A 19,325-nucleotide genomic window follows, 5' to 3' on the forward strand; every position below is an offset into this window, starting at 1 on the left:
TTATTTTTGAGACAGAGAGACAGAGAATGAGTGGGGGAGGGCCAGAGAGAGAAGGAGACACAGAATCTGTAGCAGGTTCCAGGCCCTGAGGTGTCAGCACAGAGTCTGACATGGGGCTCGAACTCACAAACTGTGAGATCATGACCTGAGCCGAAGTCGAATGCTTAACCGACTGAGCCACCAGACACTCCACTTGATTTTTTTTTTTTAAGTTCATTTCATTGAGGCATCATTTAATATGCAGTAAAATTTACTCTTTGTAGTATACAGTTTTGTGTATTTGAGAAAAATAGGTGCAAATACCTTATGTGTCTGTGATTCCTGGGATGATATCCTCTTATACTAGCTCACATTCAACCTGTAGAAATTTATTGAGAATTTAGCTAAATCCTTCTTACCCACTTACATGGCAGGCAGCCCTATAACTTTTATGCTGTACTATAGGTGAGCTGACATTGATGTTTCCTCTCTCCTTGGAGGCTTTTGTCTTTCCTTAGAGTTCTGGCTGCTTAGAGTTCTGCCTGTGATGAGTTCAAGAAAAGTTACAATTCCGTGGATTATTCAATTTTTTCTTGTTAGGATGAGAGCAACTCTCTTTCCAGCTCTATAAATCTTAGATGGAAGATGGAAGTCCTAGCATTTGATTTTTCCTTTTAAAAATTTATTTTTTTATTTTTATTGAATAAATTTGACATGTAACATATAAGCTAAGGTGTGATTTTTCTTTTTTAAGATATAACAGCTTTGGCCTGCCTAGGTGACTCAGTTGGTTACGCATCCGACTTTAGCTCAGGCCATGATCTCACGGTTCATGAGTTCGAGCCCTGCACCAGGCTCTCTGCTGTCAGCACAGAGCCTGCTTCAGATCCTGTCTCCCTCTCTTTCTGCCCCTCCCCCACTCTCAAAAATAAACATTAAAAAAAATACATAAATAAAAAATAAAATACAACAGTTTTTTTGAGCTATAAGTATGCAACATACAGTTCACCTATTTAAAGTGAATAATTCAGTGGTTTTTAATATAGTCACAGAGTTGTACAACCATCACCACAATCAATTTTTACAGCATTTTTACTACCCCAGTAGGAAACCCAATACCCATTAAGTGATTCCCTATTTTCCTCTAATCCTCCCCTCCCACCCTAGACAACCAAAACTAATCTACTTTATATCTCTGTGTATTTGCCTGTTCTGGACATTTCACATAAATATAATCATATCTTATGTGGCCTTTTACGGCTGGCTTCTTACACTTAGCATAGTGTTTCCAGGGTTTACTTGTCTTGTAGCTTATGTCAGTACTTCATTCCTTTTTATTATTGACCAGTATTCTGTTGTATGGATATATATCACATTTTAGATATCCATTATTTATCAATTGATATTGGCACTTGATTTTAAATCATCTGTTTTTTCCCACCAAAGAATTATTTACATTTCATTATTCAGCATTTTGAAGGATTCCCCCCCCAAAAAAAAACCATAAAACCTACTTGTTTCCTCAGACAACTATTATGCATATTAGAGAGGTATGACCAACACTATAAAAAAGAAAAAAGTAGGCACCCACCATTCACTTGTTGGATTGACTTAGAAAAAACTGTATAGGCTCTTAGGCTTTTTAAAAATTACAGTTCTCGTGTCTCCCTCTCTCTCTGCCCCTCCCCCGTTCATGCTCTGTGTCTTTCTGTCCCAAAAATAAATAAACGTTGAAAAAAAAAATTAAAAAAAAAAAAATTGGGGCGCCTGGGTGGCGCAGTCGGTTAAGCATCCGACTTCAGCCAGGTCACGATCTCGCGGTCCAGGAGTTCGAGCCCCGCGTCAGGCTCTGGGCTGATGGCTCCGAGCCTGGAGCCTGTTTCCGATTCTGTGTCTCCCTCTCTCTCTGCCCCTCCCCCGTTCATGCTCTGTCTCTTTCTGTCCCAAAAATAAATAAACGTTGAAAAAAAAAATTTTTTTTTTTAAAAATTACAGTTCTCGGGGCACCTGGGTGACTCAGTTGAGCATCCAACTTTGGCTCAGGTCATGATCTCACAGTTCATGAGTTCAAGCCCCACATTGGGAATGCTGCTGTCAGCACAAAGCCCACTTTGGATCCTCTGTCCCCCTCTCTCTGCCCCTCCCCAGCTCGCTCTCTCGGTCTCTCTCAAAAATAAACATATTTTTAAAAAATTATAGTTCTCAGAAGTGAGAAAATTTGTTACCAAATTTGAATAGATGGTTGATTTAGGAGGTAGTGATAAGTCAGTGGCATCATTTAATTTCACATTGTCTTACAGTGTTGTTGCTTAAGTTTGGGGCTGCAGGCAAGCTCTAATTTGTCAAGAGAAGTATTCATAAATTAAAAACGGATTTATTTTCTTTATACACTCTGACAAAGATATTGAGTTCTAGATATATCTGATGTCAGAGGACTTGTGGAGTCAACTGCCATTTTGTATCAAAAGAACATTCCCTGTCTTCTTGTGGTTAATCTGAGTACTATCAAAATAAAGCTCTTCCCCAAGTATGAAGTCAAGAAGTCTAAGGGAGGCTAGAGTTCTCTCCTTTCACTGTTGGTCATGGCCATCAGAGAGAGCCTGCTTTTCTTTCCTAGGACATCGGGAAAGAAGATGGTGGTAGTGGTGGTGGTGATAATGATGATAATAGCTGCCATCATTTTTCAGATTTTATGTCAGGCATTGTGTTAAAGGCTTTATGTAATCTTTACAATAACCCTATGAAGTGGACGTTATTATATGCCATTTTACAGATGAGGAAATTGAATGAAGATTTAGTTAGAAATAAGAAATTCCAGGGGCTCCTGGGTGGTTCAGTCAATTAAGTGTCTGACTCTTGGTTCCGCCTCAGGTCATGATCTCACAGTTCATAGGTTCCAGCCCCACATTGGGCTCTGCACTGATAGCACAAAGTCTCCTTAGGATCCCTCTCTCTCCCTCTCTCTGCAACTCCCCTGCTTGCTTGTTCTCTCTCTCCCTCTCTCTTTCTCTCTCTCTCTCAAAATAAGAAATAAACATTTTAAAAAAGAAAGAAATCCCAATAAATATTTCTTAATTGAATGAATGGGAAATCACCCAGTGACCAACTGTGATTTAAGTTTCTGTAATCAAGGGCTTTGGTATTTTCTGATGAATGTTGAGGTATAAAACAAGGATTGGCAGACTTTTTCTGTAAAGGGCAAATAGTAAACATTTTAGACTTTGCAGACCATATGGTGTTGCGTTTATTCAACTCTGCTGTTTTAGCACAAAGCATCCTAAGATATAATAAGCATGGCAATGTTCCAATAAAACTTTATCTACAAAAACAAACATCAGGGCCATCCAACTGGCAGGCTGTAGTTTGCCAGCCGCACTGGAACTCTTTTTTTTCTCTACAGAGTAGCTATGATGGTACCTTGTAACACAGCTTGTTTCTTAGGATATAGCTGACTGAATTTGGAATTCTTTATATAAAAAAGAAGGGTTTTGTTATTAATTTTTTTGAGTCCATGTATCAAAATGAAATTTTAGGAAACGGGGGGTTCCTTGTATCTTAGAAAAGTTCACCATAAGATACAATTAAGTAATATCTTTTAATGCTCTGAAAATATGAACTTATTTGTAAGATCCTATCATAGACTGTAGCAGCTAGAATGTCATTTAGTCCAGTCACCTGTATTTCAGATAATGATGCTAAAAGCCAGAGGAAGAAGGATTTGTTCCATATCATTTATCTAATTAGGGACAGAGCTGGACCTTCTCCATTTACTCATCCTTTCTATTTTTCAGGAACACATTGTTCAACTGACAAATGTCTATGAAGTTTCCTTCTCTGGTCAAACCACTATTTTGGTATTTAAGGGTATCCCTGAGGCAGGAGACCATCTGAAAGAATTTATTTGCCGCAGTGGAAGATAAGACTATGCATATAAAAGGGTAACAAACAGTAGCAAACAGTATCAGATACTGAACAATTATGGCCAACAGTGTTCTAAGAATTTAGAGAAGGTAGCAGTCTCTAAGGACTGAGGTGGTCAGGACAATGTAAGAGAATAATTTGGCCTTGAAGGATGGATACAGATCAGGTATGGAAAAGGACATAAGAAGCTGGATCCTGCGTACAAAGAAGGCTGTGAACAAATACTTGGAGACAGGGTATGCAAGATTTGTTTAGGGACAGTTTGGCCCAAATTGAGGGTCCCTGTTGGAGAATATTAGGAGATAAGGCTGGAAAGTTAAGTTGGTACAATAACAGAGGGCCTTGAATACTGGGGAATTATTAAAGATTTTTTGAGAGGGGAAATGATTCAAATTCAGGATTCTGGAAAGATAACATGACAGCAGTATGCAGGAGAGATTTAAGGTAAAAGACCTAGAAAGTTAAGCAGTGTTGCACTGCTAAATTCACAAGACTCCAAAGAATAAAGGGATTGTTTCCTTTGGAATGCAGAAAGATCAATTGTGATTGTCTATTATGTAAAACAAAGGACCTAGCTCATTTATGCATCCATCAAGTACTGATATTTATGCTTTCCTGTATATTAGAGTTGGCAAGCTTAGACATTAAATTCTTAGCAGCTAGTCATACGTTTCTTAATTACAACTAGAGGGTGGAGACTGTCTCCTGCTTTCTCTTTAACCTCCCTGGGAACTAGCTGATGGCTCCATATGGGGGACTGTTAGTAAATGCCTCATCCTAGTGGTCTCTGCCAAAGAGAGCAAGGTTTGGGCATGATGGGAGCAAAGAAGAAGGAAATAGCCAGAGGTAAGGTGAAAATGAAAGCAGATGGTGATGTATTTTTCCCTCACAGCTGCTGAGTTTGGGACCTTGGGTCAGCACTGGTGTCATTAACACCATTAACACCAGTTTCTTAGAACTAGATTATATTTTTGGTTGTTGGCAGATTTTTTTCCCCTCCATTCTTCTAACTTGTAATTACACTCCAATGATTAAGGATCTTTGGTTTATAGTTGTATTAGGGCAGCTGGCTGGATAAATGAGCAGTAAAAATGTTCTTGCCCCCATTCCTATGACTCTCAGGGGTATTGTGCTCCTCCTGGCCTCAGTGAGATGGTGGGTAAAAACTAATTAAATTCAGATTTTCAAGCACTTTTGAATATGAGAATATGATACTTCCTATCTTTTTTTTTTTAACTGAATTTCCAAAGATTGGGGCTAGGTCCTATTGGACAAACACCAAAGTTATCTTGGAAAAGGACTTTGTTTATATAGGAGAGCCGGAAACCTCTTGTTTTAAAGTTTTCTAACTTTTCATACTGCTTGTAGGAGAAAGAGATGATGATAGAATGTACATCTCCTTTGTTTTCTCCCTTTCTGAGAAAAGATGAAGTGTTTCCTTGATTGCAAAGAGAGTGTTCTGTTTTGAGGACCTCAGGCATGTTTGGTCCTAGAAAGGGAAATAGTATAAGACATTTGCTGGAGTAGGAGTCCTGCTATCCCTATAGGCAGGTTCAGAGGCAGTCTCCCCAGCAAGCTGTTCCGTCACCAGACAGTACTAACTTCGCTCCAGTGGGCCCAGATTCTACAACCTCAGTAGATTTGAAGAAAGCACAACACCTTTCCTACATGTCAAACTGATGCATTAGTGATACAGAGGCATTACATGTGGTGGAAAAGAATGTTGCTGGTAGAAAGAGCATGTACTCGAAATTAAAGTCCAGAGATTTTGGAATTTAGTTTTGAGACAAACCAGCTATATGACCTTGAGCAAATCACTTTATTTCTCTAAACCTCAGTTTCCCTGAATGAAACTGGCTTAGTTGTCTTTTAAAGATACCACCACTGCGCCCCTCCCCCTAAAATTCCTGTTTTACTTCTAAACGACATGTGTTTTTAATAATTCATACGTAAAAGGTGTTTGTGCCAAATATTTAATAAGAAAATCATGTAGCTTTTCTCCAATGTTATGTTGTTTTCTTTTGAGTACTAGTGAAGGTTTTTCACTGTAAGTGTAATGATAATATTAAAACAAACTTCTAAAGGATTTCTTTTAAAATGGGATAAAATGTTTGCACATTCCTCTTGTTTAAGTTTAGACATTTATATCTGATAAGACAAGGACTTAAAGCAAAACCTCAAAGATCATGCTTGGCCAAATCTGTGTTTCTGGGACTCCAGATGATGAGAAATAGGTTTATGCCCTTGATTGTTTTCCCAAAGATATGCAAAGTCTTGAAGTACTGTTTATCTAAATTAGTATCCCCAGTGCTACTAACCAACTATACTTCCTAAAGTATTTCTCTAATTTGCAGTATTTTGTGGGAAGGGTTGAGAGGGACTTGGGGACATCAGAATCAACAAACTTTCCCAAGGTATCTTGTCCAGCCTAGGCACTGAGACTTTTTTTTCTTACTCCTCTGTACTTTTAATTCTCACTTCTATAAAGTGATGTAGATAGGTTATTTGTAAAGAAACTCTCATGTTGGTATTCTTAAGCCTTTTCTTTTGGACTGGCTATAGACTTCAGAGAAAAATCTTCCAATCTCCTTTCGATGTGGGTAAAAGCTGTGCTACCAATTCCTGATCATTTCTGGGCTTCTGCAGTCCAAATAGGTTGCTCCTTAGCTTTCCTTATGCCTGGTCTAGGATTCAGCTTTCTTAAATGTGCTAAATCTGCTACCACCATCCTGCTTTCCAGCTTCCAAAATTTTTTTTACTGTCCTCCCTTCTCCTAATCTTTGTCCTTGGAGTTTATACCCTTTAGAAAAACGATGAGGATAACAACAAAAACCCTTCCCTATCACTTTAATGAGCTTTCAAAAGGAATAGGGCTTAATACCTGTTTTTAATCTGCTGTCTTTACCTAGAAGCCTGTTTCCTTCATTTTAGTCACTCAATTCCCTCCCTCCCTCCCTCTTTCTCTTTTTCTTCTTTCTCTTGATTTCTTTCTTCGGTCTAGACCCTGTGGTCTGTTACTTCAGGCATTTCCCTCCATATCCTCACTCATTGTCCTTTTCCTTTTTCTGCCCTCATAAACCCTCTAACATCTATTTTGTCTGCTCCTACATCCTTTTTATTAAAGTCTTCAGGAAAAATATTATGCAGTGTTGTAAATTGGCACCACTATAAGTTCATGGTTCCGATTGTAGCTGAACCCTTAGAACCACTCTGCAGCCTTACACTTCTCCTGGACCACCTTTCCACTTCTCTCAGCAGTAATTCTCAACCATCACCACCTCCCTTAGAAAATTACTTGGCCTATTCCTTCTTAGCTCTTAGCTAAGGCTAAGCGAGAAAATCGGGCTAACAGATACTGATTTGCCCAGCATATACCCATACCCGTAATTTATCTTTACTCAGACCCACCTTCAGTTCCTTTTCTCTAGCCTTAGAGGAAGAAGTTTCCTTCCTCCTGTTTAAGACTGATCCCTTCACTTATACCTTTTGCCCCATTTTCCCGTTTCCCTTGGAACCTTACTCTATGAGTTTTTCCAGCACTCTCCCAAATTTTCAACTTTGCTTTCTACTACTTTCCCCTACACCTATAAATACATTGCTTGTGGGGTGCCTATGTGGCTCAGTTGGTTGAGTGTCCAGCTCTTGATTTGGGCTCAGGTCATGATCTCACAGTCCATGCTGAACATGGATTCCGCTTAAGGTTCTCTCTCTCTCTGCCCCTCTCCCTCGCTCGCACTCTCTCTCTCAAATAAAAAGTAAAAAAAAAAAGAAGAAGAAAAGAACACATTGCTTGTAAGATAAGGCACAAATTATCTAATAATAGCCCTCAGTCATCTAACCATACGTATTCCTTTCAGCCTAATCTCACCATTCCCCTCACTACAAGCCATACTCAACACTCTACCCTATAAACGATGGAGAGTTGCTTATAGTTCACTGACTTCTGCATTCTTTTTCATGCCTCTCTCCTTTTGTGGTCATCATTCCTAGTACTCCTTCAGCCAGTTACCCTTCTCTACCTGGCTTGTTTTATTATTATTATTTATTTTTTTTTTTTGACATCCAAACACACCGTGGCTTTATTATTTCAACAAACTCCAAAAGCACATTTCCTGGACCTGCACTAGAGGCAGGCGCCCAGAGGCAGCGAGGAAGGGATGCTCCTTCTTCCAGCGCAGGTGGGGACGCCTCCTCTATGATGGGGAGAGCATACGGGAAGTTTAGGGTGACAATAAGGAGGCAGAGGACAGCGATGGTTATGGTGCAGGTGGTGCGAGAGGTATAGGCAAGTCCACGAGGCCGCGAAGGCTCATTTGAGGTGATAGAGGGCCTTGCCCTTCATACGATGCTGGATTTCGCCCGTCAGAACATGAGCTGCAGGGCCTTGTGGATGGCGTGCTCCGTGTATTTCTGCTTGGTGAAGTCCTGGATGATGATGCTGTGCTCTGACTCCCGGGAGCCGATGGTGAAGCAGCACTTGAGAAGCTTCTCAGTGCGACTCAGCATCTCCTGGTCCTCCTGGCTGGTAAAGCCCTCCACCCCTGACAGAGTGCTGGAGAAGGCAGCATCCAGCATGGACACCTGGGAGAGCCACAGAGCCTTCTCCACACTGGCCTCTGTGACAAAGGGCTGCAGCTTCATCTTGCTAAGGACCTCAGGGATACGCGCGATGGCCTCTAGCTGCCACATGGTGATGGGCACAGAGCCCGACGCAGGGCTCAAACTCACGAACTGCAAGATCATGACCTGAGCCGAAGTTGGACGCTTAACCAACTGAGCTACTCAGGTGCCCTGTGTTATTGTAGCTTCATCTTGTGCCTCTCCCCACCTTGGTTTCTGTGCTTTATCAGTGCTGGGCAATGTTAGTTCCTCACACTCACCAGTCTGTGTCAAGGTCTTGACACCTACTGTTTTCTCTGCCAGAGTGCCTGTTTTTCCACCCCTTTCTCCTGGTTAACTCCTGCTCTTCTTTCAAGTCTAAGCTTAAAGGGAAGTTTCCATCACCTTCCAACCTGGGCAAGGTCCCTCACTATATGCTTCCATAGCATTCTTTGCTTACCATTCAGTTATTGCACACTTATAACAATTCATTTCCATCAAACTGTACACTTCATGCAACTTTCACGTCCATTTTCTTCACTGCTGTGTCCCAAATGTTTGGCACATAGTAGGTATTCAATGAATGTAAGCTAGAGACTGTTGCCTGGAAGAGCGAATTGATTACTTTTAACATGGACTAAAATAATTTATTTTGTTTTTCTGTCAGTACAATGAGGAGCAGCACTTAGAACTCTCTGGGTCCCTGGGTGGCTCAGTTGGTTAAGTGTCTGACTTTGACTCAGGTCATGATCTCAAGCCCCGTGTCGGGCTCTGTGCTGACAATGCAGAGCCTGGAACCTGCTTCGGATTCCGTGTCTCCTTCTTTGCCCCTTCCCCCCCCCCCCCTCTCAATCTCTCTCTCTCAAATATAAATAAACATTAAAAGTTTAAAACAAAACAAAACAAAAGAACTCTTCCAACCCTGGAAGTCTCTGATGCACTTGAGTCCAGGGCTTTCACTTCAGTACAACTGCTTTTCTTGGATGGAGCCTGAGCACCAAGAGTGCCGTAGCCCACTCTGCTGCACAGGCAGACCTTTGGTTTGGAACTCCATGTGCACACCTGATGATCATCAGTCTGTCATTCCTGCCACTTACAGTGCCACCAAGATCTGACATTTGGGGTGGTGTGGCAAGTGCGTGCCTTCCTATTAAATAGCTACCAGGTAGCTATGCAACTGAATTCTTGCCCCAAAATCTGTCTCATTAGAATTATAGATAGAATTATAGATAGTTACTTCTCAGCAACCTTGGTCTCTAGTTTCTTTTAAACTCTAATGATTATGTATGCAGCTGTGGTGGAGCAGCCCCCAGGTCTGTGCCCACTGTCTCCCCCTGCCCCGCTTTCTTCCTGCACTTCCCACTCTTTCCCCCACCCTCCCAGTGCTGCCTACCCCCAGGAGCTCAGGTGGTGAATACTTATTCTGGGAAACAGAAAAGTACTTCTTGGGCAAAAAGTATGCCTCTTGGGGCGCCTGGGTGGCTCAGTTGGTTGAGTGTCTGACTTCGGCTCAGGTTGTGGTCTCATAATTCATAATGCAGAGTTCGAGCCCTGCACCAGGCTCTGTACTGACAGCTTGCTCAGAGCCTGGAGCCTGCTTCAGATTCTGTGTCTCCTTCTCTCTCTGCCCCTCCCCCACTCATGTACTGTCTCACTCTGTCTCTCAAAAATAAATAAATGTAAAATAAAAATAAAAAGTATGCCTCCCAAGTTCAAGTGCCACCTAAATGATGATGATGTCACTGGCTCCGCGAAGAGTGAAGGGAGAAATCTTTTGGAAGAGGATTCAGATGAAGAAGAGTACTTTTTTCTAAAGGGACCATCTGAACCAAGATTTAGACCTAGAAGTGATACAATTAAGTATATTCAGAATCAGGTGGCTGAAGTTATTGATGTCATGCAAGAAAATAGTACAAAGATTAAAGAATCCTGTTATATCATTTAATCCCTCTCTCCATCCTCTGTGTGATATAGAAAACTTATCAGGTAATGCAGTTGTTTTTAGCAGCATATCCACACAGTTTCAAAGGCAAATGTGATGGCGTGGATGCAGAATAAAAGCCATCATGGAGTTGGTTGCTGTTATCCTTTTGCTAATGAGTATCATTTTTTTAATGTTTATTTATTTTTGAGAGAGACAGAGTGCAAGCAGGGGTGGGGCAAAGAGAGAGGGAGATAGTCTGAAGCAGGCTCCAGGCTTTGAGCTGTCAGCATAGAGCCCGATGTGGAGCTCAAACCCATGAACCGTGAGATCATGACTTGAGCCGAAGTCGGATGCTTAACTGACTGAGCCATCTACATGCCCCTAATTATCATTCTTATAGTCGTGAAATATCATACTTGATTTGGTGACAGAGATTTTCATTAAACAAAATCTGAATAGCAATAATAAAAGATTGCTGCATAATTTAAATGAAACCTATGTATATAACTTTCAAAACTTCTTTTTCAAGAAAATAAGAGGCAAGTATCACTTCAAATTGGATCACTGAGAATGTCCAGTTATCTTCTTCCCTTCTAACAGAAGGGAAGTTTTCAGTAATTATGGTTAAGACAAAAATAACCAGCCTCTATTTTGCCATGTTTCAAGGATCTAGTTTGAAACTGGATACTTGCCAGTTGGTTGTATATGTAATTAAACCATATATTAATATTTCATCCTGTTTTATAAGGACTTACATTATCACATTGACATGAGGATCAGGCTGGTGGTCCAGAAGCCCTTGTAGAGTACCAGATTATCAGGCTAAAAAACATGTATTGCCATTCCATCAATATTTTCAAGATTCTTCTCACATTACAATTGCTTTGCCATTGCAGTTGTAATTTCCACATGTTTATGGGTGTAACAAAAGCTAAATGTTGTTGGGGCACCTGGGTGGCTCCATTGGTTAAGCATCCAACTTTTGGTTTCAGCTCAGGTCATGACCTCATGTTTCCTGAGATTGAGCCCCACATCAGGCTCTGCACTGACAGGGCAGAGCCTGCTTGGGATTCTGTCTCTCACCCCCCCCCCCTCCCCCCCCCCCCATCTCTCTCTGCCCCTCCCCTGTTCATGCTTTCCCTCTCTCTAAAAATAAATAACTTTAAAAATTTATTTAATAAAAATAAAGCTAAACGTTGTAATGTCAGCTACAACTAAAACATTCCGGTAAACATATTTTTTACTTTAAAACCAAAAAACAAAACAAAACAAAAATACGTAATGATTAAACAATAAGGAATTTGTTCTGACTCTTCTAGCCGGAGAAAAGACACTTCTTTATTGGAATATATTTAAGATTACCAAATAAAGTAGAAGGTGATTGTTTGAAGGTCTTTAAACAGAGTGGGAGGTTTTCACAATGTTGCATTGAACACTTAGAGATGGCTAAGTTATCATAGGAGACTTTTATCCTCATTGGAAGTGTTGCTTCTGGTTCTTATGAGTCATTGTTTCAAGCTTTAGTTCCCCTGGCATCTGAATTCAGGAGCCATCCTTGACATTTCCTTTACCTGTTAACATTCATATTTATGCAAGGAGAAGCATATGTTAGAAATAAGTTTCTCTTGTATTTTGAATTTTTGCTTAACTGAGTCTTCTTCATTCTGTTCCCATTCCTTGCTCTTCTCCTGTTCTCACACTTTGGAGTCGGAAAAAAAGTCATTCTGTGCAGCCATGTAAACTGTTAGGACATACTCAGTTTAGATTAGTGGACGCTTTCTTTCTTCACTGGGTCAGTGTGGAGTGTCTCATAGTAGACACCTGTTTTTCCAGTAGGCTGGAAGTCCTTCAGGTCCCATTCACAGCAATTCCGGAAGTCTAATAGTGTATCCACATGGAATGTCAAGATAAATTTCAATTTTTTAACACACACCAACTATAAACTGCGCCTTTACCTGTCTATCAGCCTTTTTCTACTCTTCTATGAGTATGTCAGGAAATAGAATGCCCAGTTGGCCTTTGCTAAAACTTAGGCAGTGAGCAAGATAAAAAAACAGCTTCTTTCCTCCTGTACACATAATGGTTCTATGGATGAGGAAGAAGGGAACAGGCCCCAAGAACTTTTGACATTACCCTGAGCCTAAGGACCTTTGCCCTCATTCTGTAGATTTAAAGGAAATGAGTGTTTGAAATCCCTTGAGATCTTTTAGAGGGAAATTACAGATCCTTTTATCAACTAAAGAGACTCGGGCCTTTTTAGAGTCATTAGGAGCTTTGGATATTTAAAATCTTAAGTTTATTCTGTCAGGGAGCAAATTGGTATGATTTTAATGACAGTAATTTCTTGTTTTGTTAAGTATTTATTTCATCCTTCGTGGAGTATTTCCTTCTTTCTGGACTGCCTTTCTGAACAGCTTTTTTATTTCCTAGCTTTTAGTTCTCCAGATGTTCTGTACAGTGTTGGTGACACACATAGTTCTATGTTCAGTTTTCTCGGGGCGCCTGGGTGGCTCAGTCGGTTAAGCGTCCGACTTCGGCTCAGGTCATGATCTCACGGTCCATGGGTTCGAGCCCCACGTCGGGCTCTGGGCTGATGGCTCGGAGCCTGGAGCCTGCTTCCGATTCTGCGTCTGCCTCTCTCTCTGCCCCTCCCCCGTTCATGCTCTGTCTCTCTGTGTCTCAAAAATAAATAAACGTTAAAAAAATTAAAAAAAAAAAAAAAAACACATTTATTTTTGAATGGTACTAGTAGCTAATAAACTTTTAAGTAGGATATTTAGCAAGTACAAAAACAGGGATTTTTGATCCTAACAAAGCATTCTGCCTCTTTGCCCCAAATTTAAATGTGAAACTGTTTGGAGCAGGACTTCATCTATATAGAATTCCTAGGATTATATATCTAGAAAAGAAAGAAGTTGGTAGACAGATGAGACTTAAGATAGTACAAAAGTTTTAGAGTCACACATACCTAAGTTTTAATCGCAGTTCTTTTATTATCTACCTCTGTAACCTAGAAAAGTTTAATATAACATTGTCAACTATACTTTAATTTTTAAAAAGTTGAAGAAATAATACCAATCCTTCACAAAGTCTTCCAGAAACTAAAAGAGGAGGAAACAGTTTCCAACTTACTCTAAATTTTTTTTTTAGGGGCGCCTGAGTGGCTTAGTTGGTTAAGCATCTGACTTTGGCTCAGGTCACCATCTCACAGCTTGTGGGTTCAAGCCCTGCGTTGGGCTCTGTGCTGACACCTCAAAGCCTGGAGCCTACTTCAGATTCTGTGTTCCCTTCCCTCTCTGCCCCTCCCCACTCGTTCTCTCTGTCCCCACCCCCTTTCTCAAAAATAAATCAAAAACATCTTAAAAAATAAAATAAAAAACTTTTAAGACCTAAAATTACAACTGTTTCTAAATGTCTTATTCATTTCCATTTATTGTTTTCTTACTTTATGTTATACAAATCCAAAGGATCTTCCTGACCTGAAGCATTCAGTCGATTACCCAGATTTTGCTGGTGCCTCTTTGAGGTTTTTAGCTTTATTTGTTTTGTTTTAAAACATCAATCCTTGGGGCGCCTGGGTGGCTCATTCGGCTGAGCGTCTGACTTCGGCTCAGGTCATGAGCTCACAGTTCGTGAGTTCAAGCCCCGCGTTGGGCTCTGTACTGACGGCTCGGAGCCTGGAGCCTGCTTTGGATTCTGTGTCTCCTCTCTCTGCCCCTCCCCCGCTCATGCTCTGTCTCTTAAAAATAAAAAAATATTAAAAAATTAAAAAAATAAAATATCAATCCTTATTTCTGCTATTATCAAAAATAATAAAATGAAGTAAGGAAACCACCTTTTTGACAATTTATTTTTTTTTTCAATGTTTTTATTTTATTTTTGGGACAGAGAGAGACAGAGCATGAACGGGGGAGGGGCAGAGAGAGAGGGAGACACAGAATCGGAAACAGGCTCCAGGCTCTGAGCCATCAGCCCAGAGCCTGACGCGGGGCTTGAACTCGCAGACCGCGAGATCGTGACCTGGCTGAAGTCAGACGCTCAACCGACTGCGCCACCCAGGCACCCCACCTTTTTGACAATTTAAATGTCATTAGTCTCCAAGATTTACATTCATTACAAATTCAGTCTAAAAGAAAAATCTCTGAATCACCCATTTCTGTTCTTCATTATAGTCCAAATTTGTAAGTAAATCTCTAGCCTTAAGTATACCAGCTAAATTTTTGGAATTTTTTTTCTAAAAAATGGAAGAATTTTATTTGTTTTACCTACTGTAAAGGGATGAGAGTAAAAAGCTGACAAACATTTATAAACTATAAAATGCTAGGGGCGCCTGGGTGGCGCAGTCGGTTAGGCGTCCGACTTCAGCCAGGTCACGATCTCGCGGTCCGTGAGTTCGAGCCCCACGTCGGGCTCTGGGCTGATGGCTCAGAGCCTGGAGCCTGTTTCCGATTCTGTGTCTCCCTCTCTCTCTGCCCCTCCCCCGTTCATGCTCTGTCTCTCTCTGTCCCAAAAATAAATAAACGTTGAAAAAAAAAATTTTTTTTTAAAAATAAACTATAAAATGCTATATGAAATACTGCCATATATGACAGGGATTGATAAGTTTAGATGATGGTTGTTCAGACTTTTATTTATTCGAACTTTTAAGTTATTCCTTTCCTGTCTGTATAATACAAGTTGACCTCAGCTATAAAAATGAGAGTAATATGTCTACCTCATGAGGTGATTATGAGGATTAAATAATATAGATAGAGTGTATTAAATGATTCAAGGAATTTGTAAACCAAGGGACTAAACAGGAGAGTGCAACTTTCCAGATTGGTTAGATCAAGGGAAAGAATTATCAGGGTGTGGACTTCAAATGAAACCCTGGTACCACAAGGTAACCACATTCGCATTTGTAAAATTCTGTGTCCTCAGGAATTTCTTAGAACTCAAGAATCTCAAATTGGAAAGTACCTTCTACTTTCTTCAACCTCATTGTATACATTAATTGGCTTGTGGGGATGGGGAGGCAGGTTATGAGTATGGGGTCCTAAGTCTGACAACTTCTGTTGCTCTTTTAGAAGCATTTTGTTACCGCTTCTCCCAGTCTCCCAAAAGAGTGGAAGCCCGGGGTGGTGCACCTTAACTTATTTGATAAATTGCTTCTAGAGTATCTAGATCCTGTGAGAATAACTTTCCTTAAAAGTATAAGCCAGCTGGGGCACCTAGGTGACTCAGTCGGTTGAGTGTCCAACTTCGGCTCAGGTCACGATCTCACAGTGTGAGTTCGAGCCTTGCATCAGGCTCTGTGCTGACAGCTCAGAGCCTGGAGCCTGCTTCGGATTCTGTCTCCTTCTCTCTCTGCCCCTCCCCACTTGTGCCCTGTCTCTCTCTCTCAAAAATTAATAAATGTAAAAAAAAAAAAAATTTTTTTTTTTTTTTTTAAAGTATAAACCAGTCAAAGCACAGTAACACAATGTAGAAGAAAGGTAATAATCAGGTATCTGTGATTGGAATCTCAATTTTTCTACCCTGCTTCTTCCCTCCTGTCTTTCAGCTGTCTGTTGTTATTAAATAAAATGACCTTGGACATTATAAGCATGGCATTTCTTAAGGCTCAAACCAAAATGTCAAACTAAAATAGACAGCAACTAAACAAATACCTTAATCTGACCTAATTTATTCATTTGTTTATTCAACAGCTGTTTATTAAATACACTGTGTGAGGTACAATGCTAAATGGTAAGGGTATAAAGATAAATCTCTGGGAAAAAAAAAAGATAAATCTCTGCCCTCAGGGAACTTCCAGTCTGTTGGGAGAGAGAGCCAAGTAAGGAAGCTGTTACCTTACTGGATGATAACTTAACTGATAGAGATGGGCACCAAGTGCTGTGGGAGCAGGAACTTGAGTTGTCAGTGAAGGTTTCCTGGATGAAGTATATCTGGGGAAAGTCCTGATGAATACATAAGAGTAGGGAGTTAGGGAGTATTCACAGAATTTTACTTCATTTTCTGTGGAAATGGAATAATACATACCAGATCATGAAGAAAGCATGGCTGAAATATGGCCTGCAGAAAGTGGGGCAGTTGGAGTAAAAGCAAGAAAATGTTAATCATAAGAATTGTGAGTTGGAATTTGTGATAGAAGAAGGTGACTTGTCAGTGATTTGATAGTTCACCTAAAGGCCTCATAAAGTGTGAGATAGAGTTTCTATAAAGAGAAGACCTTTTCTATGGTAGGAGTAGAGCTAGTATTCACCATGTTGGCCAGAGTAGGGTGTGAGCAGCATGGCTCTGACCCTTATAAACTTTTTAAATTTTTTTTTTATATTTACTTATTTTTGAGAGACAGAGAGAGATAGAGTATGAGCAGGGGTGGGGCAGAGAGGGAGGGAGACACAGAATCCAAAGCAGGCTCCAGGCTCCGAGCTGTCAGCACAGAGCCCGATGCGGGGCTCAAACCCACGGACCGTGAGATCATGACCTAAGCCAAAGTCGGACGCTTAACCGACTGAGCCACCCAGGCGCCCCTTTAAATTTTTGTAAATGTTTATTTATTTTTGAGACAGAGAGAGACAGAGCATGAACGGGGGAGGGTCAGAGAGAGAGGGAGACACAGAATCCGCAGCAGGCTCCAGGCTCTGAGCTGTCAGCATAGAGCCCAACGCAGGGCTCGAACTCACGGACCGTGAGATCATGACCTGAGCTGAAGTCGGATGCTCAACAGACTGAGCCACCCAGGTGCCCCTCGCTTATAAACTTTTTAATGCCTACTACCTAATAATAGGATAGAACCACGTTACTTGATTGTGAACCCTTTCTCTTATTGTTTTTGCAGGCACCCTAGAATACATTTCCACACAGGCCTTGTGGATGCCCATCTCTACTGCTTGAAAAAATACGTTGTGGACTTCCTAATGGAAAATAAGTAAGGAAGAGGGAGGTAGAGTCAAACTCACAGTGTGTAAAGTACCTTGATTCTTAATTAACAGTTTTAAACCCTGATAATGTTAGATAACTTGTTTATATAAGTAATAGTTGATTCTCACCTTTGTTTTAAAAATAAAATTGTGTTATTAGCATACTGTTATTTTTGTCTGTATCACAGAGTCCCTGCTTGTATTTGGGGGGCCAGTGTTACAATAAGCCAACAGAATATTTTTGTAAAACTAATCATAACATATGGTGCCTCTTTCTGCATAGTTCCAGGTTCTTCTTCCTTCTGCAAGATTGAGCTCCCTAGCTCTAGTGCTATTTGTCTCCAAGCAGGTATCCTTCCCCTAGGCAATTATCCTACAGATGGGCCCTCTTAGCAAGGTTTCAGAGACTTAGCCAAGAAGAGTGGAGAAAAACAAGTTTCCCTCCAATTTTGGAAAAGTCCATCTCACTGGGTGAATGTTTATGAATGCAGAAAATATAAATTTGGTACTTTTTCTGATTTTCCTTTGAGTATAGAACTATGGTCCTTAAATACTCTCCACAGACTATATCTGGCAGATCACAGGACTTAGGTTTCCAGGGAAAAAAACTCCTCTGAGGTTGATCTCAAAGATTTTTTATAGTAAATGCACTTAGAGTCCTCAGAGGAACAGGTAGGAAAAGATTTAAGAGGAGGAGAGGAGCAGCTAGTCTCCCTTGATGGCTGCGGGATAAGTTTCTGCCTTGAATAGCACTGGTGGACTGGAAAGCAAGTGGGCTAGTACCACAGCACCAAGTTCCCTCAGACCAGCTGAGGAAGAAAGTCTGAGAACCTGAGTTTAAAAACACTAGCATGCTTTTGGCTGATAGACTTGGATATATACAGGAATATTAAGGGGAAGGGGAATTGTTCCTCCGTGCCCAGTATATTTCTTGCTTCCTAACCCTTACCCCCACAACACCTGGTAAACCTCTACAGGAATACCCATTTAGAACCAATGGTAAAAGAAATCATTTGGATTCCTAGAAAACTTTGTCAGGGATTGTCATTTCTCTATTTCCCCACCTTAGGACACTTTTGCCTTGCTCCCCTCTAACTTATTATTGTGTTTGATCATTCAATCAACAAATATTTATTAAGCACCTGTTATGAGGCAGGCATTGTGTTAGATCAACTGTGGGACCAATGGTAAATAAGCAGAAATAGGCCCTGCCCTCAGGAAATTTACAGCCTAAGCTCCACAGTAGATTGCAGAGCTTTGCTTTTTATTTTTTTTTATTATTTTTTATTTTTTTTTTTAAATTTTTAACGTTTATTTATTTTTGAGACAGAGAGAGACAGAGCATGAACAGGGGAGGGTCAGAGAGAGGGAGACACAGAATCTGAAACAGGCTCCAGGCTCTGAGCCGTCAGCACAGAGCCCGACGCGGGGCTCGAACTCACGGACGGCGAAATCATGACCTGAGCCGAAGTCGGCCGCTTAACCGACTGAGCCACCCAGGCACCCCAGAGCTTTGCTTTTTAATTTTTTTTTTCAACGTTTTTTTATTTATTTTGGGACAGAGAGAGACAGAGCATGAACGGGGGAGGGGCGGAGAGAGAGGGAGACACAGAATCGGAAACAGGCTCCAGGCTCTGAGCCATCAGCCCAGAGCCTGACGCGGGGCTCGAACCCACGGACCGCGAGATCGTGACCTGGCTGAAGTCGGACGCCTAACCGACTGCGCCACCCAGGCGCCCCTCTCTTTGCTTTAGGCGTCCGACTTCAGCCAGGTCACGATCTCGCGGTTGGCGAGTTCGAGCCCCGCGTCGGGCTCTGGGCTGATGGCTCAGAGCCTGGAGCCTGTTTCCGATTCTGTGTCTCCCTCTCTCTCCGCCCCTCCCCCGTTCATGCTCTGTCTCAAAAATAAATAAAAACGTTGAAAAAAAATTTTTAAATAAATAAATAAATAAATAAATAAATAAATAAATAAATAGCAAAGAGACTTGGGGCACCTG

General features: G+C 41.0%; 1 protein-coding gene and 1 pseudogene across 2 annotated transcripts in view; both read left to right on the forward strand.

Moving 5' to 3' along the window:
* EIF2B3 (eukaryotic translation initiation factor 2B subunit gamma) overlaps nucleotides 1-19,325 on the forward strand; it is a 122,379-nt gene that overhangs the window by 62,137 nt on the left and 40,917 nt on the right. For both annotated transcript variants that reach the window (XM_047872466.1, XM_047872467.1), the window contains exon 6: nucleotides 17,247-17,336. In XM_047872466.1, coding sequence (XP_047728422.1) covers nucleotides 17,247-17,336 — 90 coding nt within the window. The remainder of the gene's footprint in view (nucleotides 1-17,246; nucleotides 17,337-19,325) is intronic.
* LOC125172896 (vesicle-associated membrane protein 4-like) lies at nucleotides 10,199-15,554 on the forward strand (annotated as a pseudogene).

This window comes from Prionailurus viverrinus, chromosome C1 (assembly GCF_022837055.1).
Source record: "Prionailurus viverrinus isolate Anna chromosome C1, UM_Priviv_1.0, whole genome shotgun sequence".
Lineage (NCBI taxonomy): Eukaryota > Metazoa > Chordata > Mammalia > Carnivora > Felidae > Prionailurus > Prionailurus viverrinus.